The 24,190-nt window shown below is 48.8% G+C and overlaps 1 protein-coding gene across 2 annotated transcripts in view; it reads left to right on the forward strand.

Annotated features, from left to right (window-relative positions):
• The window catches only part of LOC140384381 (cleavage and polyadenylation specificity factor subunit 6-like), a 69,545-nt gene that overhangs the window by 21,043 nt on the left and 24,312 nt on the right, over window positions 1-24,190 (forward strand). For both annotated transcript variants that reach the window (XM_072466031.1, XM_072466030.1), the window contains exon 4: window positions 5,479-5,624. In XM_072466031.1, coding sequence (XP_072322132.1) covers window positions 5,479-5,624 — 146 coding nt within the window. The remainder of the gene's footprint in view (window positions 1-5,478; window positions 5,625-24,190) is intronic.

Genomic DNA, 24,190 nt, shown 5'->3' on the forward strand with positions numbered 1-24,190 from the left:
GAGGTAACAGCAGAAGAGAAATTGGAGCTTTGGTGGATAAATCATTAAAATTACTTTTTTGTGCTCATGTAATGTCAAGGAAGAAGATAAAATGTTTGATATATTTGAGTGTAATTTCTAAATCAAGGAGGCACATTTAAAAAATAAATAAATAAAGATTTGAATTTATATTGTGCTTTTCACGACCACCAGAGGTCTTAAAGTGATTTTCAGCAAAGTATATTTGAAGTGTAGTAACTGTTGTAATGTAATATTTGCACAGAGCAAACTCCTACAAACAACAATGTAATAATGACCAAATTCTGTGTTTGTATGGTGTTGATTGATAACTCCCTGCTGCTCTTAGAAATAGTGACATGGGGGCAGCACGGTGGTGCAGTGGTTAGCACTGCTATCTCACAGCGCCGAGGACCCGGGTTCGATCTGACCCGGTCACTGTCTGTGTGGAGTTTTCACGTTCTGCCCGCATCAGCGTGAGTCTCACCCCCACAACAAAAAGATTTGCAGGTTAGGTGGATTGGCTATGCTAAATTGCCCCTTAAGTGGAAAGAAAATGAATATTTTATTGCAAGAAGTTGCAGGCTCACAAAAAGGAAACTGATGTGAAATTAAGGGAAGTATAGAGAAATAATGGTGAAGAGTCAATGGTGATCCTGTCCAAAACATTACCATGTTACTATGTAATAATGTTGGTCTTTATCTTTAGATGGAAGAATTCACATGATTAAACTTGGAGTGTAACACATTGTAATACTGTGTACTTTTTTCTAGTAGCAGCGTTGCTCTTCCTCCCCAAATTATAACAAATGAATCCGTGTTTATAATAAAAATTTCTCTCTGAGGGCAGCACGGTGGCACACTGGTTAGCACTGCTGCCTCACACCACCAAGGACCCGGGTTCAATCCTGGCCCCGGAAGTTTGCACATTCGCTCCGTGTCTGTGTGGGTCTCACTCCAACAAACCAAAAAGATGCAGGGTAGGTGAATTGGCCATGCAAAATTGCCCCTTAATTGGGAAAAAAAAAAGAATTGGGTACTCTAAAAAAAATTTTAAATTCCCTGTGGTGTCTGTTATGAAAATTGGCCAATGCGTTCTCATCAAAGAAAACAGTAAACATTAATTAAAGTACAATTTTTAAAAAAATGTATTTTATTACAAACATGTATTAAATCAGGTTACAGCGAATAAACACCCCGGGAAACATACTTACCAACAACAACTATACAGCCTGTCCAGATTTTCCCCCCTTTTTCATCCCCCCCCCCCCCCCCCCACGACAAACAACCCCTCAAACCCGGTTATAAGCAACCCCCACCTTTCCTCAAACCCCACTGAAGAGCCCCTTAAGTCATACTTTATCTTCTCTAATCACAGGAAGTCGTACAGGTCACCCAACCAAGCCGCTACCCCTGGTTGCGATGCCGAACCCCATTCCAGCAAAATTCACCGTCGTGCAATCAGAGAGGCGAAGTCCAAGACATCGGCCTTCCTCCTCTCCATGAGCTCTGGGGCTTCTCTGAAACCCCAAATATCGCCACCAAAGGGTCCGGATCCACATCCTCCTCCACTATCCTGGCAATTAAAGTACAATTAAACAATAATATAGAAGCTGTGACATGATTTTGCTTTTAATATTCTTTGGTGGTATTTTTATGGGTGAAATAACTTTCAGAAGTAGGTCGTTGTGGCCCATTTAGATTATTAAATAATACAATCTCTCAAGTTTAAATTTCTAATTACCTGGGATGACTTCTTGATTCTGTAGTAATACTGATTTGTTTTGAAAATTCAGATGATTTCAGTTTTATGTGAGATGGATCTGATTTCCATTTTGAGATAATCTCTGTATTTTTAAAAATAAATTTAGAGTACCCAATTCATTTTCTCCAATTAAGGGGCAATTCAGCATGGCCAATCCACCTAGCCTGCACATTTTTGGGTTGTGGGGGCGAAACCCACGCAAACACGGGGAGAATGTGCAAACTCCACACGGAAAATGACCCAGAGCCGGGATCGAACCTGGGACCTTGGCGCTTGAGGCAGCAGGGCTAACCCACTGCACCATCGTGCTGCCCTCTCTGTATTGAAGAGATAAATATGCAGGTCATTTTGGGATGATCTTTGTGTGGGGCAGGTAGGTCTGGTGGCCATTTTATGTGTGGCTTGAGGCTTGTGAAAATAAACATTGGCTCAAAATCATAAACCCAGTTAGCAAACAGGGTGATTATGTGGAGGAAGAAAAATTATTTCACTGTTACTGACAGTGTGACTGCCCAACAAAGACCCGGGATTATAATGTCAATAGTGTAAATTTAAAAAAAAAACACCTTTAAACTGATAAAAAGGAAAAATCAACTGGAGTTCCCATTTCTGATCGTCAAACACTGTGTCCTCCTGAAAATAGATTTGTGGACATTGAATCAGGATAGAATCAGAATTAATTGTGATGAGCATTGTGATTGAATAGTCTGCCACGCCACAAGAAATATGCCCACTCTGAGGTCACATACGAAGGATGCTCACTTTGATGTGGTACAACAGACCATAGGAACTAGGAAATTGGGACTTTTTTTCATTAATATTTCATTCATCGTCAGCCACAGGTTTCATTACTTTATAATTTGTCAGAACAGTTGCACTGTTCAGTTGAGAAAATTTGTACAATCATTTTGATGAGCCAGAGCACACTCTGTCCTTTTAGTACAATGCTATTTAGTTGAATCATCTTTGCATTAGATTGCTATAATGAAGCAATAATTAAGCTAGTGACATCGAAACAAATCTGTTGGACTTTAACTTGGTGTTGTAAGACTTCTTACTGTGCTCACCCCAGTCCAACGCCGGCATCTCCACATCATGGTGCGTTGTGTCAGAAACTAGCAGCTCATGCATTCAATTCTCCACACATCTGGTTGAAGATTATCATGCAAAAAAAGAGACGCTATCAGCTCACTACCACAGCCTACATGCTCATATACATTAGGTCCCCAAATTGGCATCTGTCACTGATATATTGAAGTTCATTGAGTTTACCAGGCATTATAAAATTGGGAAAACAGACCTGGTTCAGCAATATGTGTAAAGAGAAAAAACAGGTTAATTAATTTTGGGTAGAGCCTGTTTATCAGAACACAAACCTATCTTCTCTTTTTAGATGCTTCTTCACCTGCACATTTTTGTCTTTATTTTTTATTCCTGATGTTGGCAGGCATTTTACTTAGTTATCTGTAATTTAATAAATGCAGCAGTGTGGCTTGGATGTTAATCTCTCTGAAAGTCAGGATGTCTGCCATTTGAAAAAGCTTTTGCCAGGTCTTGGCTCAGTTAATAAAGTGACAAAGAACAAAGAAAAGTACAGCACAGGAACAGGCCCATCGGCCCTCCAAGCCTGCGCTGACCATGCTGCCCGTCTAAACTAAAATCTTCTACACTTCTGGGGTCCGTATCCCTCTATTCCCATCCTATTCATGTATTTGTCAAGATGCCCCTTAAACGTCACTGTCTTCCCTGCTTCCACCACCTCCTCCGGCAACGAGTTCCAGGCACCCACTAACGCACTATCCTCTGTGTAAAAAGCAGTTAACTTGAGAAGAGTTTTGAAAAAAATCTAGACACTTCGTCAGCAAAAACAATTTTGTCTTAATCAATTTTTACATGAGACAGTCAGGCCTGATTATGCATGATTATGTTGCTGAACAAGATGCCAAATACACTTTGAACTGAGAATTACAATGCAGTAAATATATTAATGTTTAACCTGTGTGAATGGTGCCCTGAGATTACACAAGTGTTTTATAAAAATAAAAACGAAAAATGCCAGATCACTCAGCAGGCCAGACAGATTCTGTGAAGAATACTGAAGAGTTGACATTTCCACTGTGGAAAGTTGAGAAAATGAAGTCCCGGGTGCTCGAGTCGATAACTACCACCAGTTGGGAGTACTAAGTCATGCATACAAGAAGGTCCTAGGGTCAAGGCCTGAACTATGTTCAGTTAGCTAATCTCTGCCAAGACAATAGAAGAGTTCTGCAATCTAGAAGACAGAATCGGACTCAAGTTGTGATGCCTGCAGAGTTGAAAAAACTGGTGAGGATGGAGCAGTTGCCTGGTGCATGGAGCACTGTGTCTAAAGTGTATCATGAAAATGAGCGCTACAGCAAAAAGTGAATGAAATGGGTGTAGAGTACACCATGTTTTCTTTTGGTTATATATGAATTTAAGATGCAAACTATTGTAAACACTTCATACAAACTATTTTGTGTTGTTCCCTTGATTGGGAACTTGTAATAACTGAAACACATTGCGATATGGAGAGTGGGTAGCAAAGTGGAGTAGAAGCCCAGAACAGCAAGGATCATATTGAATGGCAAAGCAGACTCGACGGACCATATGGTCTAAAGTTATCATGCTGTTGTTTGTTCTCTTGTTATGTTTGTTCATAATCAGGGCAGCACGGCGGCGCAGTGGTTAGCACTGCTGCCTCACGGCACCGAGGTCCCAGGTTCGATCCTGGATCTGGGTCACTGTCCGTGTGAAGTTTGCACATTCTCCCCGTGTTTGCCTGGGTTTCGCCCCCACAACCCAAAGATGTGCAAGGTAGATGGATTGGCCATGCTAAATTGCTCCTTAATTGGAAAAAATGAATTGGGGACTCGAAATTTTATATATATAAAAAAATGTTTGTTCATGATCAAATCAGGGCATAACATTAAAGTACCTAGAGTCTGGCACATCTTTCTGTGAATAGAGATAATCATCGGTGGAAATTAACTGGGCCCTAATTGCCCTTGAGAAGGTAGTGGTGAGTTGCCTTCTTTAACTGCTGCAGGCCATCAGTGTAAGTACACGTATAGTGCTGTTAGGAAGGGAAAAAATATTTGCACACCACAGCAAGCTTGAATCCTGTCTTTGTACACTTTCCACCAACACCTCATTGGATTGCAGTCAGAAGCAGGAACATTGTCTATTTTTTTATTTTCCCTCCCTATCATCACATGAGCACTTGATGAATTTGTTAAAGTTCGGTGGGTAAAGATAGCACATGCTATGATTGAAAGTCATTCAGACTGGAAAGGTCTGAGATTCACTCTGGTTTGTCCTTGATCTGTTTTCTTTGGTGGATTGACTGATGTCAGCTGGGGTTGTATTTCAGAGGTACATGAAGGAAGGGAAAATCAGTGTGGGTTACAACTCTTGATCATTATCCAGCACCATCAGCTCGAAAGTGCATATATGTGGATGTTTTGTCAAAAACAAATCAAATTCATTTCCAAGGTTACATCCATTGTCTGGGTTTGTACATGAAAGGACGTTGGGCTAAGACAACAGAAAGATGTTGGAACCGACTGAACGGTAGCTAGCAAGAGATGGGACTTTAGGAGAAATGGAGAGAAAACTGGAAATTGTTTGCTGTATTGCTGCACTGTGATGAATAATAGAGATCTTTATCTTTTTGTTTTCCTCTACTTACTGACCAGGTTTGCTGAAGTATATCTGGGCTCTGAAAGTTCCGTTCGACGCCTCATAGAGCAACTTCCACAAAGAGAACTTCATGGACAGAGACCAGAGGTCATGCCTTACAACAAACAGAATCTCAACCAGTTTGAAGCGCAATCCAAGAAAAGTAAATCTTTGGAAATTCTACACTACATTAGATCTTCATTAACCTCTTTGCAGACCTGTATGTTTATGAGCCAGAGTAATACCTGTAAATGGTGGAAAACTATTTCATACCCAGTTACCTCAGGAATTACTCTGGTCACATGACAGTAAGCCAGTTGCTAACACTGGCTTTATGTAGTACAATATGTTTCCATTTAGTTATTCCAGCAAATGCAAAATTAAATGGAAGTATTGTCGTTAGGTGAATTGAACTAGTTGAATGGATACTAAATTCAGCTCCACACCTTTGTCATATTAAGTTTTACTGAGGCAGGAAAACATTATTCTGAAACGGCTGTTAGCTAATTTATTTATGGCCAAATTGTTTTGAGAAAACTTGTTTCCAATAAATAGCAGCACTGGATACAGAAAGTGTGAATGCTACCTGATAGGTTAAGTGAAGTACTTCAGTTGTGGAGTATATTGCACAATTGGGCTGACAATTTATGTTCAGAGGGAAAATGATTGGGGGTATTAATTCTTGTACTCTCTTATTGTTTACACTGCCTCCCTCTCCAGTGGTTTAATATGACAAATGTTTCTATTTTCATATTTGTGAACTGTAAATATGTTTTTAAATGGATCTTATTGGAAATATGATGGTTGGAACAGTGCGTAATATCATATATTTTTTTCAAGAGTTTTCTTGTTGTGATGTGACCATGTTGCCCATTGCCATCAGTGTTCCCAGAGTCCACAATCTCCTGCATGTTGTGTTGCAATAAAACCTTGTTTTTGTGCAATTCACTGCACAATGCGATCTATCTGTGCTGTGCGTTTGAGGGGAAGGGAAACAAAGCACTTCATTATGACAATTGTTGAGACTTCAAACTGATTGGGTGACCTCTTGTATAACCTGCATCATTTCTCGTTACCCCATCAAGGGTTTAGGGGTATGTTCTTCCTAATCGGCCAGAAACATCTTTTGTACCCTACAAAACATGCTGACTTTTCTGTGAATCAACCCGCTGACTTCAGAACTGCTTATCAGTCCAATGGCTTTATTTGTCTACTCCACTTCAGTGTCTGCCACATTCCTAATGCTTGCAGGATTAGCTGCCTTTCTTAACGCACTTTAAAAGATAATGCCACTTTGTAAATATAATCCCTTCAGGGGGCAGAATCCAAATTGGATCCCCCTTATTTATAAGTCATGCTAATTTTGATTACTTTTCTGTAAATTTTTGTAATGGCGAGTGCTGTTGACATTTGAAAATCGGTTAGAAAGAGTTACTGGATCTAACGGTGTGAGGAGACTAAATTAGCATTTGGTTAATCAGTACTCCTGAATTTCCCTTTTGCTCCACTAAGCTGGCACCTTCTATTCTGTATACACCCCCTCACTGCATCTTTATTGTGTCTAATTTAAGGTTGTTATGTGATCTTCAGTTCCAACTCATTCTTTCTTGGTACTTCCAAAACGTGGAACTTCTCACCTCCTTTGGTCTTTCCTTTGTCAAAAGTTTACAGGTTTTTAAAACCCAAATTTGACAGTATTTAACTGCTATTTCCTGATTCCCACTTCAACCTTTGTGGTGTTCTGTAACATGAGCCTTTGCCCAGTTTCTCAATGAAGCAATTGTTTAACAAGTTCAGTCTGCAGTCGCCCCTTGCTTCCCCCAGTCACCTTTATAATGTTACTTTAGGTGAAAGTACTGATGAGATTTATCATTGTGTTAATTCAGCTCCCACACACTGTCAGGCTCAGTCTCTGCCATTTTTTGATTACTGAACAAATATTAGTATCCCCCCCCCCCCCCCCCCAAGCACCAATAACGTACTTATCTTTTAGACTGTGTTTGTACCCGTGTGTGATAACTATTGTATCTTTAAAATAAAACACGTTGATCACACCAATTTATAATGGGGCCTGATGATACACTAATGTCATAAAGACACCCTCTTTGATATTACTTTGAAACTTTCCATCTGAGATACAGGAATTTCTGGTAAGTTGAAAAACCATTACATACAGCTGGTTAAAAAATTATCAGTGAAAATTTCATTTAAAAAAAAAAAAAAAAATCTGCATCGTGTACCTCAGGCATTTTAATATCAGAAGGGCTTAGGACACCATTGTCGGCTGACAAAACAAGCAGAAGTTTCTAATTTTTTGTTGTTGGGAATGAGATCCCAACATGTCCCGTCATTGTGAGAACTTACTGCTTTCAGTGTGTCAACCAGCAGAAAGAAGGTGGCCTGAGTGGGGATCCATTTGGATCCATTTAACTGGGGTTGAATATTCCTTTAGTCCTCCTCCTGGAAATAATCTGAACTGGGAGGTTGCTTACCTGCCTGCTTGTACTGCTGATATTTTCTTATCTGTCACTGCCTGTGTGTAATTGAAATGGAATAATAGACTTGTCCACCAGCCATTTATTTAATGTCTTTGCATTTTTATAACCCCATTCTGCCCTTCACTGCCTCCTTGCTTTGTTTATCACCTATTCCCATGTCCCCTCTGTTTTTATCTTGCCGTAGCTTCGTCCCTCCTTCCATCCTACTGCCCACCGCACCTTGGTCCCACCTCCTGCTGCCCAGGTTGCCCCGGTTCACTACACTTCCTGCTGGGTCATCCCTGCTCCCCACCCTGCCCAAGTCCCCATGCACCCTGCCTCGCCCCAGCCAGGTCCTCTTGTTGCCCCTACTCCTGCCCCCGTGCAGAGTCCTCCACTCCCTCCTCATGCTGCTCCCACACCGCTAGGACAATCCCCCTCTCAAACCCAACTTTTAATGTACCCCGAACAAAACCAACCATCCCTTTATTCCTAGACCATTCCCCTCTACTCCAAACAACCCTGCTCTTCCGGGTTCTTTCACTAAATCCCCCTATCCAATTCTTCCCCTGCTTCCCCTACCCTATTTCTTCTCCCCCCCCCCCCCCTTCCCCCACAAATAGATCACCTATGCTGTTTGTCTCCTACTCTACTCAGCCTGCCTGATTTTTTTTTTTTCCAACTACCCCAATTCCTTCTGATCCCGTTCATACCTCCTCCCACCTGACAGCCTCCTCTCCCCACCACCTTCTACCCCCTGCCCCACTTACCCTTATCTGTGCTCTTCCTGCCTCCTCATCTCCCACTGCTTATTGTTCCCTCCTCCTGCCTGCTTCTCTCTCCTCCTGCCTGTTCCTACCTCTTCCTCCCTGCTCCACCCTCTTCTCTGCTGCCTCCTCACACTTGCCCGTCCCTGCTTCAACCATAACCCCCTGCTTACCCATTTACTCCTTCATATATTCCCCCCTTTCCCCCTCCACTTCACCTTATTCCTTCTTTTCTACTTTCCCCATCTACTTTGCCCCCCCCCCCCCCCCACTTATTCCTACTTCGCCCTTTCTTATTCCTACTTCGCACCCCACTTATTCCTACTTTGCCCCCTACTTGTTCCTTATTCTCCACTTATCCCACTACTTCTTCCCTCCCTACTTTCCGTGATGTAATAGCAGGGCATTTAGAAATATATAATACAATCAAGCAAAATCATCGTGGCTTCATGAAGGGGAAATCATGCCTGATACGTTTATTAGAATTATTTTAAAGTGGTAACGATCAGGATATATAAAGGGAAACCAGTGGATGTAATATACTTGGATTTCCAAAAAGCGTTCGATAAGGTACCACACAAAAGGCCACTTAATAAGACAAGAGCCCATTGTGTTAGGGGTAGTATATTAGCATGGTTATAGGATTGGCAAACTTACAGGAGGCAGTGTTGGGATAAGAGGGTCCCTTTCAGGATGGCAACCTGTAACTTGTGGAATACCACAAGGATCAGTGCTGCGGCCATAATTATTTATATATGAATGACTTGTGGACAAGGGAAGTGAATGTACGATTGCCAAGTTTGTAGATGACAATAGGTGGGAAGGCAAGCGGTGAGGATGACGCGTGGAGTTTACAGAAGGATATAGTCAGGTTGTGAGTGTGCAAAAAAAATGTGGCAGATGGAATAAACTGCAGGAAAATATGAAGTTATGTACTTTGGGAGGAAGAATAGAGGAGTTGAATAATAAAGGAGCTGAATATTATTTAAATGGAGAAAACTGCAGGATTTCGGGGTCTTGGTGCATAAATCACAAAAGCTGGCATGCAAGTTCGGGTCATAAGGAAAGCAAATTGAATGTTGGCCTTTATTGTCAAAGGGGTGGAGTATAAATATATATAAGTCTTGCTAAAACTACACAAGGCACTAGTTAGACTACACCTGGAATACTGAACAGTTTTAGACCCCTTCCGTAAGGAAAGATATACTGACATTGGAGGCAGTCCAGAGTAGGTTCACTCAGTTGATCCCGGATATGGAGGGGTAAGAGGTTGAGTAGGTTGGGCCTGTACTCATTGGAGTTTATAAAAATGAGAAGCAATCTGATTGAGACAAATAGGATTCTCAGGGGCTTGACAGGGTAGATGTTGAGAGATTCTTTCCCATTATGAGAGGACACAATCTCAGAGTAAGTGATCCCCCATTTAAGATGAAGATGAGGAATTTCTTCTCTCTGAGTGTAGGGAATCTGTGAAATTCTTTACTGCAGAGGGCAGTAGAGGCTGAATCATTAAGTAGTTTCAAGGCTGAGATAGATAGATGAGTACTGAATGGGGTTAAGGTGGGAAAGTAGAGCAGACTTGATGACCCGAATGGCCTACACCTGCTTCAACGTCTTATGGTCTCCCATCCCTAATCCCCCTCTCTCCTTTCTGCCAAGCCCCTCCTGCCTTCCCCTCTCTAATTTCCCACCTCGACTTTACACTTCCCACCTTTCTTAATTCTCCACTACACATGCGCTCCACTCCTGCCCTCCCTGAGGTCCCTCCTTGCATTCCCCTCCTCCCCTCCCTGCATTGCCCTCCTCCACTCCCTGCATTCCCCTCCTCAACTCCCTGCATTCCCCTCCTCTAACTCTCTGCAATCCCCTCCTCCCCTCCCTGCATTCCCCTCCTTGCGTTCCCACTTTCCCACCCTGCATTTTCCTTCTCTCCCTGCATTCTCGTCCTCCCCTCCTTGCGTTCCCCTCCTCCCCTCCCTGCCTTCCATCCTCCCCTCCCTGCCTTCCCTCCTCCCCTCCCTGCCTTCCCCCCTCCCTGCCTTCCCCACCCTCCGCTCCCTGCCTTCCTCCCTCCCCTCCCTGCCTCTCCCCTCCCTGCCTCCCCTCCCTGCCTTCCCCACCCTCCGCTCTCTGCCTTCCTCCCTCCCCTCCCTGCCTCTCCCCTCAATGCCTCCCCTCCCTGCCTTCCCCCCTCCCCTCCCTGCCTTCCCCCCTCCCCTCCCTGCCTTCCCCCCTCCCCTCCCTGCCTTCCCCCCGTCCCCTCCCTGCCTTCCCCCTCCTCCCCTCCCTGCCTTCCATCCTCCCCTCCCTGCCTTCCCTCCTCCCCTCCCTGCCTTCCCCCCTCCCTGCCTTCCCCACCCTCCGCTCCCTGCCTTCCTCCCTCCCCTCCCTGCCTCTCCCCTCCCTGCCTCCCCTCCCTGCCTTCCCCACCCTCCGCTCTCTGCCTTCCTCCCTCCCCTCCCTGCCTCTCCCCTCAATGCCTCCCCTCCCTGCCTTCCCCCCTCCCCTCCCTGCCTTCCCCCCTCCCCTCCCTGCCTTCCCCCCGTCCCCTCCCTGCCTTCCCCCCCCTCCCCTCCCTGCCTTCCCCCCCTCCCTGCCTTCCCCCCCTCCCTGCCTTCCCCCCCTCCCTGCCTTCCCCCCCTCCCCTCCCTGCCTTCCCCCCCTCCCCTCCCTGCCTTCCCCCCCTCCCCTCCCTGCCTTCCCCCCCCTCCCCTCCCTGCCTTCCCCTCCTCCCCTCCCTGCCTTCCCCTCCTCCCCTCCCGGCCTTCCCCTCTTCCCCTCCCGACCTTCCCCTCCTCCCCTCCCGGCCTTCCCCTCCTCCCCTCCCGGCCTTCCTCTCCTCCCCTCCCGGCCTTCCCCTCCTCCCCTCCCGGCCTTCCCCTCCTCCCCTCCCGGTCTTCCCCTCCTGGTCTTCCCCTCCTCCCCTCCTGGTCTTCCCCTCCTCCCCTCCTGGCCTTTCCCTCCTCCCCTCCCGGCCTTTCCCACCTCCCCTACTGGCCTTAACCTCCTCCCCTCCCGGCCTTAACCTCCTCCCCTCCCGGCCTTAACCTCCTCCCCTCCCGGCCTTAACCTCCTCCCCTCCTGGCCTCCCCTCCTCCCCTCCCGGCCTTCCCCTCCTCCCCTCCCTGCCTTCCCCTCCTCCCTTTCCTGTCTTCCGCATCCCTTTCCTGTCTACCCCATCCCTTTCCTGTCTACCTTCCTCCCTTTCCAATCTTCCCGTCCTCCCTTTCCTATCTTCCCCTCCTCCCTTTCCTGCTTTTATCTCCTCTCTTCCCTCCAGGTTCCCTCATCAAATCTGGCATTCCCCTCCGCCAACCCCCACGTTCTCCGCCAACCCCCACGTTCTCCTCCGCCAGCCCCCATGTCCTCCTCCGCCAACCCCCACGTACTCCTCCGCCAACACCCACGTTCCCCTCCGCCAACCCCCACGTTCTCCTCCGCCAACCCCCACGTTCTCCTCCGCCAACCCCCACGTTCTCCTCCGCCAACCCCCACGTTCTCCTCCGCCAACCCCCACGTTCTCCTCCGCCAACCCCCACGTTCTCCTCCGCCAACCCCCACGTTCTCCTCCGCCAACCCCCACGTTCTTCTCCGCCAACCCCCACGTTCTCCTCCGCCAACCCCCACGCTCTCCTCCGCCAACCCCTACGTTCTCCTCCGCCAACCCCCACGTTCTCCTCCGCCAACCCCCACGTTCTCCTCCGCCAACCCCCACGTTCGCCTCCGCCAACCCCCACGTTCTCCTCCGCCAACCCCCACGTTCTCCTCCGCCAACCCCCACGTTCTCCTCCGCCAACCCCCACGTTCTCCTCCGCCAACCCCCACGTTCTCCTCCGCCAACCCCCACGTTCTCCTCCGCCAACCCCCACGTTCTCCTCCGCCAACCCCCACGTTCTCCTCCGCCAACCCCCACGTTCTCCTCCGCCAACCCCCACGTTCTCCGCCAACCCCCACGTTCTCCTCCGCCAACCCCCACGTTCTCCTCCGCCAACCCCCACGTTCTCCTAGGCCAACCGCCGTGTTTTCCTCCGCCAGCCCCTGCGTTTTCTACCATAAACCCGACTTCCTCCTCCGCCAACCCCCACGTTCTCCTCCGCCAACCCCTGCTTCCTCCTCCGCCAACCCCTGCTTCCACATCCGCCAACCCCTGCTTCCTCCTCCACCAGCCCCCACGTCCTCCTCCGCCAACCCCCACGTTCTCCGCCAACCCCCACGTACTCCTCCGCCAACCCCCACGTTCTCCTCCGCCAACCCCCACGTTCTCCTCCGCCAACCCCCACGTTCTCCTCCGCCAACCCCCACGTTCTCCGCCAACCCCCACGTTCTCCTCCGCCAACCCCCACGTTCTCCTCCGCCAACCCCCACGTTCTCCTCCGCCAACCCCCACGTTCTCCTCCGCCAACCCCCACGTTCTCCTCCGCCAACCCCCACGTTCTCCTCCGCCAACCCCCACGTTCTCCTCCGCCAACCCCCACGTTCTCCTCCGCCAACCCCCACGTTCTCCTCCGCCAACCCCCACGTTCTCCTCCGCCAACCCCCACGTTCTCCTCCGCCAACCCCCACGTTCTCCGCCAACCCCCACGTTCTCCGCCAACCCCCACGTTCTCCTCCGCCAACCCCCACGTTCTCCTCCGCCAACCCCCACGTTCTCCTCCGCCAACCCCCACGTTCTCCTCCGCCAACCCCCACGTTCTCCTCCGCCAACCCCCACGTTCTCCTCCGCCAACCCCCACGTTCTCCTCCGCAAACCCCCACGTTCTCCTCCGCCAACCCCCACGTTCTCCTCCGCCAACCCCCACGTTCTCCTCCGCCAACCCCCACGTTCTCCGCCAACCCCCACGTTCTCCTCCGCCAACCCCCACGTTCTCCTCCGCCAACCCCCACGTTCTCCTCCGCCAACCCCCACGTTCTCCTCCGCCAACCCCCACGTTCTCCGCCAACCCCCACGTTCTCCTCCGCCAGCCCCTGCGTTTTCTACCATAAACCCGACTTCCTCCTCCGCCATTCCCCACGTTCTCCTCCGCCAACCCCTGCTTCCTCCTCCGCCAACCCCTGCTTCCTCCTCCGCCAACCCCCACGTTCTCCTCCGCCAACCCCCACGTTCTCCTCCGCCAACCCCCACGTTCTCCTCCGCCAACCCCCACGTTCTCCGCCAACTCCCACGTTCTACTCCACCAACCCCCACGTTCTCCTCCGCCAACCCCCACGTTCTCCTCCGCCAACCCCCACGTTCTCCTCCGCCAACCCCCACGTTCTCCTCCGCCAACCCCCACGTTCTCCTCCGCCAACCCCCACGCTCTCCGCCAACCCCCACGTTCTCCGCCAACCCCCACGTTCTCCGCCAACCCCCACGTTCTCCGCCAACCCCCACGTTCTCCGCCAACCCCCACGTTCTCCGCCAACCCCCACGTTCTCCGCCAACCCCCACGTTCTCCGCCAACCCCCACGTTCTCCGCCAACCCCCACGTTCTCCGCCAACCCCCACGTTCTCCGCCAACCCCCACGTTCTCCTCCGCCAACCCCCACGTTCTCCTCCGCCAACCCCCACGTTCTCCTCCGCCAACCCCCGCGTTCTCCTCTGCCAACCCCCGCGTCCTCCACCTCCAACCCCCGCGTCCTCCTCCTCCAACCCCCGCGTCCTCCTCCTCCAACCCCCGCGTCCTCCTCCTCCAACCCCCGCGTCCTCCTCCTCCAACCCCCGCGTCCTCCTCCTCCAACCCCCGCGTCCTCCTCCTCCAACCCCCGCGTCCTCCTCCTCCAACCCCCGCGTCCTCCTCCTCCAACCCCCGCGTCCTCCTCCTCCAACCCCCGCGTCCTCCTCCTCCAACCCCCGCGTCCTCCTCCTCCAACCCCCGCGTCCTCCTCCTCCAACCCCCGCGTCCTCCTCCTCCAACCCCCGCGTCCTCCTCCGCCAACCCCGCGTCCTCCGCCAACCCCGCGTCCTCCTCCGCCAACCCACGCGTCCTCCTGCGCCAACCCCCGCGTCCTCCTGCGCCAACCACCGCGTCCTCCTGCGCCAACCCCCGCGTCCTCCTGCGCCAACCCCCGCGTCCTCCTGCGCCAACCCCCGCGTCCTCCTGCGCCAACCCCCGCGTCCTCCTGCGCCAACCCCCGCGTCCTGCGCCAACCCCCGCGTCCTCCTGCGCCAACCCCGCGTCCTCCTGCGCCAACCCCCGCGTCCTCCTGCGCCAACCCCCGCGTCCTCCTGCGCCAACCCCCGCGTCCTCCTGCGCCAACCCCCGCGTCCTCCTGCGCCAACCCCCGCGTCCTCCTGCGCCAACCCCCGTGTCCTCCTGCGCCAACCCCCGCGTCCTCCTGCGCCAACCCCCGCGTCCTCCTGCGCCAACCACCGCGTCCTCCTGCGCCAACCCCCGCGTCCTCCTCCGCCAACCCCCGCGTCCTCCTCCGCCAACCCCCGCTCTCCTCCTCCGCCAACCCCCGCTCTCCTCCTCCGCCAACCCCCGCTCTCCTCCTCCGCCAACCCCCGCTCTCTTCCTCCGCCAACCCCCGCTCTCCTCCTCCGCCAACCCCCGCTCTCCTCCGCCAACCCCCGTTCTCCTCCTCCGCCAACCCCCGTTCTCCTCCTCCGCCAACCCCCGTTCTCCTCCTCCGCCAACCCCCGTTCTCCTCCTCCGCCAACCCCCGTTCTCCTCCTCCGCCAACCCCCGTTCTCCTCCTCCGCCAACCCCCGTTCTCCTCCTCCGCCAACCCCCGTTCTCCTCCTCCGCCAACCCCCGTTCTCCTCCTCCGCCAACCCCCGTTCTCCTCCTCCGCCAACCCCCGTTCTCCTCCTCCGCCAACCCCCGTTCTCCTCCTCCGCCAACCCCCGTTCTCCTCCTCCGCCAACCCCCGTTCTCCTCCTCCGCCAACCCCCGTTCTCCTCCTCCGCCAACCCCCGTTCTCCTCCTCCGCCAACCCCCGTTCTCCTCCTCCGCCAACCCCCGTTCTCCTCCTCCGCCAACCCCCGTTCTCCTCCTCCGCCAACCCCCGTTCTCCTCCTCCGCCAACCCCCGTTCTCCTCCTCCGCCAACCCCCGTTCTCCTCCTCCGCCAACCCCCGCGTCCACTACCAACCCCCGCGTTCTCCAACCCCCACATTCCCCATTACCTCCCTCTCCTCACGTTCCCCTTCTCCCCCTCCCACAATGTCCCCATCGCTTCCTTACAGTCCCCTCCTCCCGTCCTTACATTCACCTCATCTCTCAACGTTCCCCACCTCCCCACTCTACGATCCCCACCTTCCCTCTCTGCGTTCCCCACCTTCCCTCTCTGCGTTCCCCACCTTCCCTCTCTGCGTTCCCCACCTTCCCTCTCTGCGTTCCCCCCTGCCCTCTCTGCGTTCCCCACCTGCCCTCTCTGCGTTCCCCACCTGCCCTCTCTGCGTTCCCCACCTGCCCTCTCTGCGTTCCCCACCTGCCCTCTCTGCGTTCCCCACCTGCCCTCTCTGCGTTCCCCACCTGCCCTCTCTGCGTTCCCCACCTGCCCTTCCTACTTACTTTCCCCCTCCGTCTTCTCTTTTACCCTCTAGTCTCCTCTCTGAAGTGTCCATATTTGGGGGATACATTTTTCTGGGCACCGGCAATCCTACTAACTGGTTCATTCTTCATGTCAGTATTCAGGGTTAACATGCCGGGAACAGGGCACTATGATTCTCTGTATCTTAATTGCAGCCCATGAGATCAGCTGGCTCAAACAGATTTTGATGAATTCTGGTCGATATGACTTGGTTAAATTGCATCGCCATTATTATAACGCTATCTGATTTGAAATCTTGAACCAGTAAGGCCCAATTTCATAGTAGCTTGATTTTGAACTATATGTGGTAGCAGTTAAATTAAGCAGTAGGTGCAGGGAAGGAACAATATGTAAACTTGTAAATGGAACAGCATGTTTGTGACTCGAATGTTCCGAACTAAGGGCAGCACCGTGGCACAGTGGTTAGCATTGGGACTGTGGTGCTGAGGACCCTGGTTCGAATCTCGGCCCTGGGTCACTGTCCGTGTGGAGTTTGCACTTTCTCCCCATGTCTGCGTGGGTTTCATCCCCACAACCCAAAAAAATGTGCAGGTTAGGTGGATTGGCCATGCTAAATTGCCCCTTAATTGGGAAAAAAAAATAATTGCGTACTCTAAATTTATTTTTTAAAAAGTATGTTCCGAACTACATAAACACAGAATCCATACAGTTAAAAGGGGCTCTTCAAAAACCTACCATTCTGAAAGTTGGTTATTGCTTGAAAAATTGGCTTTTGTCGGTTTTAGTGCTTTGTGTTTTACACTGCCTTAAACTGAAGGAACTCACTCACAATGACAAAGTTCAATGGCATCTTGTCCAAGTGACTGTCCTATAACAAGCTTAGACATAGGTTTTCAAATCTTTTTATTAAATTCTTTCATGAAATGTGGGTGTCACTGATAAAGCCAGCATTTGTCACCCATTCCTAATTGCCCTTCAGTTAAGAGTCAACCACATTGCTGTGGGTTTTGGAGTCACATATAGGCCAGACTGGGTAAGGATCGCAGATTTCCTTCCGTAAATGACATTAATGAACCAAATGAGTTTTTACCACAATCAATATTGGCCTGGTTACCGTTATTGACTAGCTTTATATTCCAGATTTATTAGTTGAATTTAATTTTTGCCAATTACCATGGTGAGATTGGAATCCATATCCTCGGAGCATTAGCCTGGATTACTAGTCCAGTGATTTTATCATCTTGAATTGCCTGGAAATTCAGATAAATCTGAAACCCTTGCCCTCACTTTCCAATGATACTGACAGCCTCCCAAAGAATAGTTCTACCATTGCAGGACACTTTACAACAACAGAAATAACATGCAATATTTTAATCAATACAGTTGTCGCTCACACGGCCAGCATTCATGCCCATTCCGAATTGCCCTCAAGAATATGGTAGTGAGCTGCATTCTTGATTCACTGCAGTCTGTGATGGTAGCTTTTTATAGCAGGTTGGTATAATAAATGGCTTGCTAGACTATTTCAGAGGGCAGTTAAGAGTCAATTACATTGCTGTGGGTCTGAAATCTCAGGTCAGTTCAGGGAAGGACAGCAGATTTCCTTCCCTAAAGGAAAGATAAGTGAAGCAGATGAGTTTTTATGGCAATGCGGTAGTTTTGTGGTCATCATTTCAGATTTATTTAATTAACTGAATTTAAATGCCCTCAGCTGTCTTATTAGAGTTTGAACTCTTGTCTCCAGATCCTTTGTCCAACCACTGGACACACTAATGCAATCATTATGCTACTGCACCTGCTCAAATACAGAAACTGATTATATATGAACAGATATTTGATGACCTTGGGAACAAATTGGATCCTCTTGTGGACCCAAGACATTGGGTGTCTGGAAAGCATCGCAACTGAGCCTAACTATGCCCTCAGCTGATTACCACATATGCAAATGTGGCAGGCTTCACTGGATTGTGATTATCAGAGACACTAATTCCCCAATGTTTCAATGGTTGCGATAAATCAGTCAAGACCAAATCTGCAATTGGCACTTGGAACTTTTCTCTACAATACCACTTGGTGTGTTTACGTTTGCAACCATTGAGTAACCTACTTCAAAAATGAATAAACTATAAACCGAGAGCAGGAAGGTTGTATGCCAAACATGTCTATCTTTTACCAACATCATGTTACCAGAGATATAAAAGTTCAGTGGATGTCTGCACTTTTGAATGAAAGTGACCTGTAACATATGAATCTGACCTTGGCGGAGAGCAGAATTGATAAATGGGTATCACTATTGTCCCCTGGGTACCATAGCAAAATTTGGTGGAAATCGTTGGGCTTGCAAATCTGTATACTTTTCTACTTACATTTGCACAACCCATCCTTTTGGGCACAATAAAAAGCATTTAAATCAAGGCTTTCTCCAATTTTGTTTTGTATTGACAAAATGTTTTGATATTTTAAGTAGGAGATTTTGGTCTCATAAAATATATTTTTGTGCTGACATGGATTCAAAATGGTTGTTATTTTCCTGCCTTTCTCATAAAGGCACAGAGTTATGCTGGGGTCCAATTCCAAATATACTGACAGTTTTTGTATGAATTAAGTTCTCTTGGATGTTGCACAAGCCCTGCATACCTACCAACCATTTGATTATGAGGGCATCAGATCGGAACCTGAACCTGACAGCCGAGCATGCACTTTCAAACAAGAGTCGCTAGATCGTGACATAGTGTGGAGCCCTGGCTCAATTATCCCTTCACTATCCCAGAAGTATTACAACCCTTTTGCTGCCTTGGCTGAGATGAACTGTCTCAGCCACGATGTCAAAGGCTCATGATGTAGGTATTCAAAATAAAATTAGAGATGAGATAAATCAGATAGAACATGACAGGAGTCTAGACTTCCACTGCTCTTACCTTAAACATCAAATCAATTTCCCTGTATGCACCAACAATACGCAGTCTTATCTCTTCGCCATCACGAATGCTTCCATGATTGTTGCGGTGCTATCTGACAACATTACATCATGAATAAGCCAAAGCGTTTTGAGTAAGCATCCTGTTTGGCTCCCAACAGAAACATTGGATCCATACCTTCAATTCCTTCTCCCATCCCAATGTTTTCTCAGGTTGAATCTACAAAGGACTTTTCAGTGTCCTCTTTTGCTCTGGGTTGAACTTCAAACCCATACATCTGGTCCAGCACCAAGAATGATTCGTTCCACCACACCATAGCATTACCTTCTGTTCCCACCTCATTTCTCACCATTGTCGAAATACTCATCCAATGTCTTTACCATTTCCTGGCTTTGGTTCCCTAATGCTGGCTTCCTGAGACTAACTGCAACAGCTCCCATGTCCTGATGTCCATATTCTATTATGTACTGTATTAGGAAATACATTGCCTTGTTTATCTGCCAACTTTCTCCAAGTGATTTCCATTCCATCTTTAGTACATTCACAAAATGCTTGTCCTCATTTACAAATCCTTTCATTGTATTGCTGCACCCTACCTCTGCTTTCTTCAGCTCTTTGCCACCCACTTCCCTTTGCTTCATACTGTGTGGCACAGCCTTCATCTATTATACCGTTGCTCTGGAATTGTTAATCTCTTTATCTTGCTACATCTTGATCCATTTTCAATAGCTTCCTCAAAACTTACACCCTCGTCCACCTCCCGTATTTAATTTTCCAATGTACTATCAATAAGATAAAGAGGCTAGAGATGAGTGAGGGGTTGACTGTCACATTGGAAGTTTTTTCTTGTAACTTGCCCAGGAGTACAATAATGTGTTGGAAGGCTCACCAGATATGCAAGCAATATTAAAGCCTTGGTCAGACCTGGTGCGCAGTGAATAGATATGAAAATACGCTTGCTAAATGGCATTCAAGATTGGAGAGTGAGAGGGCACTTCCAAGAACTTAATTTATTTTACAGGTGTGATTGGGTGAGTTAATGTAAACAAAGTTTAATGTTTGTTTTAAATGGGTGAGTTAGTATATTGGTTTGTTTTATATTGCTTTGTTTTAAATTGGTGTGTAACATCAGAAAACGATTTCATTCAATGAAATGCAACAAATGGGTCGCACTGCGTCGCAGTGGTTAGCACTGTTGCCTCACGGTGCCAAGGATCTTGGTTCAACCCTGGCCCTGGGTCACTGTCCGTGTGGAGTTTGCACATTCTCCCTGTGTCTGCGTGGGTCTCATCCCCACAACCCAAAGATGTGCAGGGTAGGTGAATTGGCTACACTAAATTGCCCCTTAATTGGAAAAAAGAGAATTGGGTACTTTAAATTTATTTTACAAAATAAAATGCAACAAATTGTGCTGAGTTTGTTATATGCTTATAGTGACTAGGGTTATATATTATTCCTCTGCTCATAACTTAAGGAAGACTGAATGATTGGTGAAAGAAAGGAGGGCGCAGCTGCTGAAGCAAATTAAAGCAGGTTGGTAAAAAAAGCTCAGTCACTTGGGATATGCAGCCAGGTTGAGAGGATCTTCATACCATTATCAGTATGGTTTTGTAAAGTCTGCACTTCCAGTAGAATCAGAATTCCTGACTAGCTATTTTCTGGTTTAAACACTTAGACCTTGATTTCAACCATGCAAGTTGTCGGGTTTTGAGTGAGCTAAAATTTCAGCCTTGGTTTTGAACGTTAACAAAAATCAAACTTCCAGTAATATCGCAAATCTCCACAAAGAAGGCAGACAAATTAGAATGGAAAGATATATAAGAGTAGAAGAGGCAAAGGAAACCAATGAAGGAAGAAGAACAGTTATGTCCTCTTGGAATTATAGTGAGGGAAAATTGAATCATGTTTTGGAAAAAATTAGAACAATTAAATTGAACTGAAGTAAGAAAACATATTGAAACCAGATTCTGTACCTGTGACTTTCTGGATATTACAAATCAAGTCACATTTCTCCTAGATTTTAACAAGTATCTGTATTTTCCTGTGACTTTAAATGGTGTGCTAAAGGTGACTGTACCCCTTCAATATTAAAATCCGAAATCGGTTCAGTATAAAATCCGCGTTATTAAATCGAAAATTTTAACTGAGAACATGGATTGTTTGATTTTCAATGTTTTTATTGGTTTTTTTGGTATACGTAACAAATATAAATACAAACAGAACAATGAGAATTACACAAGGGAGCACCGAGGGAGTACCATTACAGTTATGTCCATCGAGATCGGTTTCAACTATTTACATGGATTTATCACAGTTTCTTCTTTCTGTTCTTTTGACCTTTCCTTGCAGCGTTTGCTGTGGCCGTTGTGGTCCCCTGTCTATCGCTCCCCGACGGCTATTCCTTCTCTTTTCTCTCCCCTGGTTCCCAATGTTGTTGCTCCTGCCCTCCCTTATGTCCCCTGCTCTCCTGTTGGGTTTGGTTGAACTTTCGTGTTTCTCCCCCCCCCCCCCCCCCCCCCCCTACTTTCTCTTCTGTGTCATGGTAGTTCTTGCTTGATCTTTGGCTACCTAGCTGTTCGCTACAAACAGGTCTTGGAACAACCGAGTGAATGGCTCCCACATTCTGTAGAAGCCTTCTTCTGTACCACAAATGGCGAATCTGATTTTTTCCATTTGAAGAAATTACGACAGGTCAGACAGCCAGTCTGCAGCTTTAGGCGGCGCTGCTGACCGTCTGCCGAACAGGATTCTCCCTCGGTCGATCAGGAAGGCAAAGGCAAGGGCGTCGGCCCTCCTCCCCATGAAGAGACCTGGCTGTTCTGATACTCTGAAGACTGCCACTCTCGGGCATGGCTCCACCCTCATCCCCACCACTTTGGACATTGCCTCAAAGAAGACTGCCCAGTACCCAGCAAGTCTGGGGCAAAACTAGAACATGTGGGCGTGGTTGGCCAGGCCTCCTTGGCACCGTTCACATCTGTCCTCCACCTCCGGGAAGAACCTGCTCATTTAGGTTCTGGTCAAGTGGGCTCTATGTACCACATTTAGTTGCGTTAGGTTAAGCCTTGCGCATGTGGATTTAGAGTTGACCCTGTGCAGTGCTTCGCTCCAGAATCCCCACCCTATTTCGAACCCCAAGTCGCCCTCCCACTTTTCCCTTCTCTCGTCCAGTTGGGTGTCGGCCCCCATTTTCAGTCGTCCGTACATGTCGCTACATACACTTCCCCTTCCCTAATATGTCTGTGTCCAGCAATTCCTCTAGTAGTGGCGGTTGTACGTCTTTATTTCTTTTCCCAGAAAGTTTTTGAGCTGTAGGTATCTGAATTCATTGCACCCTTATTTGTAATCTTTCTGTCAGCTCTTTGAGTGTTGTTACCCTGTCGTCGGTTGTAAAGGTCCCTAACTGTCGGTGTCCTGTCCTGTCTCCACATTCTGAATTAGGCGTCAGTGAGTGATGGCGCAAACCTGTGGTTGTTACAGATGGGGGCTTTATCGGACATTTCGGTTAGGCCGAACGGTTGTTGCAGTTAATTCCACGACTGGAGTGTTGCTACCATCAGTGGGCTGGTTGAATGCTTCTTGGGTTTAGGATCGTTGCATTATCCCCCCACCCACACCCACACACAAACACCATAATTAGTTTGTCTAGTGAGTTAAAAAAGGCCTTGATGATATAGATCGGAATGGATCTAAGTAGGAAGAGGTACCTGGGCAGCACGTTCATTTTCATTTTGATCGCCTGCACGCACCCCCCCCCCCACAAGGTCCTTTTTTACTTCCTCTGTCAGGCTGGTCAGGTTCCATTTGTGGACCCCTATCCAATCATGAGTGATTTGGATCCCAAGATAGTGGAATTTGTGCTGGGCCTATTTAAATGGCAGCCCCACCAGCTCTGCCCCTCCCCCTTGCCGGTTCACCGGAAGATCTCCCATTTTGCTCACGTTGAGTTTGTAGCCCGAGAAGGCTCCAAACTCTTACAATAGTGCAATAATTCCTTCCATGGTGCTTCGCAGGTCTGAGATGCAGAGGAGCAGGTCATCCGCATAGAACGAGACTTTGTGCTCTCTGCCTCCTCATCAGATCCCCTTCCAATTCTTTGCCGTTCTGAGCGTGATCGCTAATAGCTCTGTCGCTAAGGCGAACAGTGGCGGAGATAGCGGGCATCCCTGCATCGTGCAGCTGGAAGTACTTGGAGCTAGTGGTGTTTGTCCGTATGCTCGCCGTAGGGGTGTTATACAGGAGTTTCACTCAGGCGGTGAATCCTATTCTGAGCCCTAACAGCTCTATGAGGTACTTCCATTTGATTCTGTTGAAGGCCTTTTCTGCGTCCAGGGAGACGATCACCTCAGATATTCTCTCCACGAATGGGGTCATGATTACGTTCAGCAGGCGCCTGAAGTTCGATGTTAGCTGTCTGCCTTTGACAAAGCCCATCTGGTCTTCTGCAACCCCCTCTGGTACGCAGTCCTCTAGCCTTTTGGCTAGAATTGTGGACAGTATTTTTACCTCTATGTTTGGCAGTGAGATGGGTCGTAGAAACCACATTCTGTTGGGTCTTTGTCTTTTTTAGGTATCAGCGAGATTGAGGCTTGTGCCAGTGTAAGTGGTAGTGTGCCCCTCGCCAGCTCGTTTGCGAACCTCTCCCACAGGTGCGGGGCCAGTGCTGTCACAAATCTTTTGTAGAAGTGCTAGGAAACCGGTCCCGGCGCCTTCCTTGCCTGCATGGATCTAATACTCCCCATGACCTCTCCCAGTTCTAGTGGTGCATCCACGCACCGCTTCCTGTCTTCCCCCACGACCTGCATGTCCAGTTCATCAAGAAACTGCTTCTCCCCAAGTCCCCTGCTGGGGGCTCCGAGGTGTACAGCCCCTGGTAGAAGGCCTTGAAGGCTTTGTTGACCATGTCTGTATCCATTACGAGTGTGCTTCTTCTATCCCTAATTTGTGCGATCTCCCTTGTGGCTGCCTGCTTTCTCAGCTGGTGCGCCAGCAGGCAGCTGGCCTTGTCTCTGTGTTCGTAAAGGGTCCCGCGTACCTGGTGGAGCTGGTGCACTGCTCTCCTTGTGGAGGGCAGGTCAAAGTCCAGCTGTAG

The sequence above is a fragment of the Scyliorhinus torazame genome, chromosome 10 (genome assembly GCF_047496885.1).
Source record: "Scyliorhinus torazame isolate Kashiwa2021f chromosome 10, sScyTor2.1, whole genome shotgun sequence".
NCBI classification, from domain to species: Eukaryota; Metazoa; Chordata; class Chondrichthyes; order Carcharhiniformes; family Scyliorhinidae; genus Scyliorhinus; species Scyliorhinus torazame.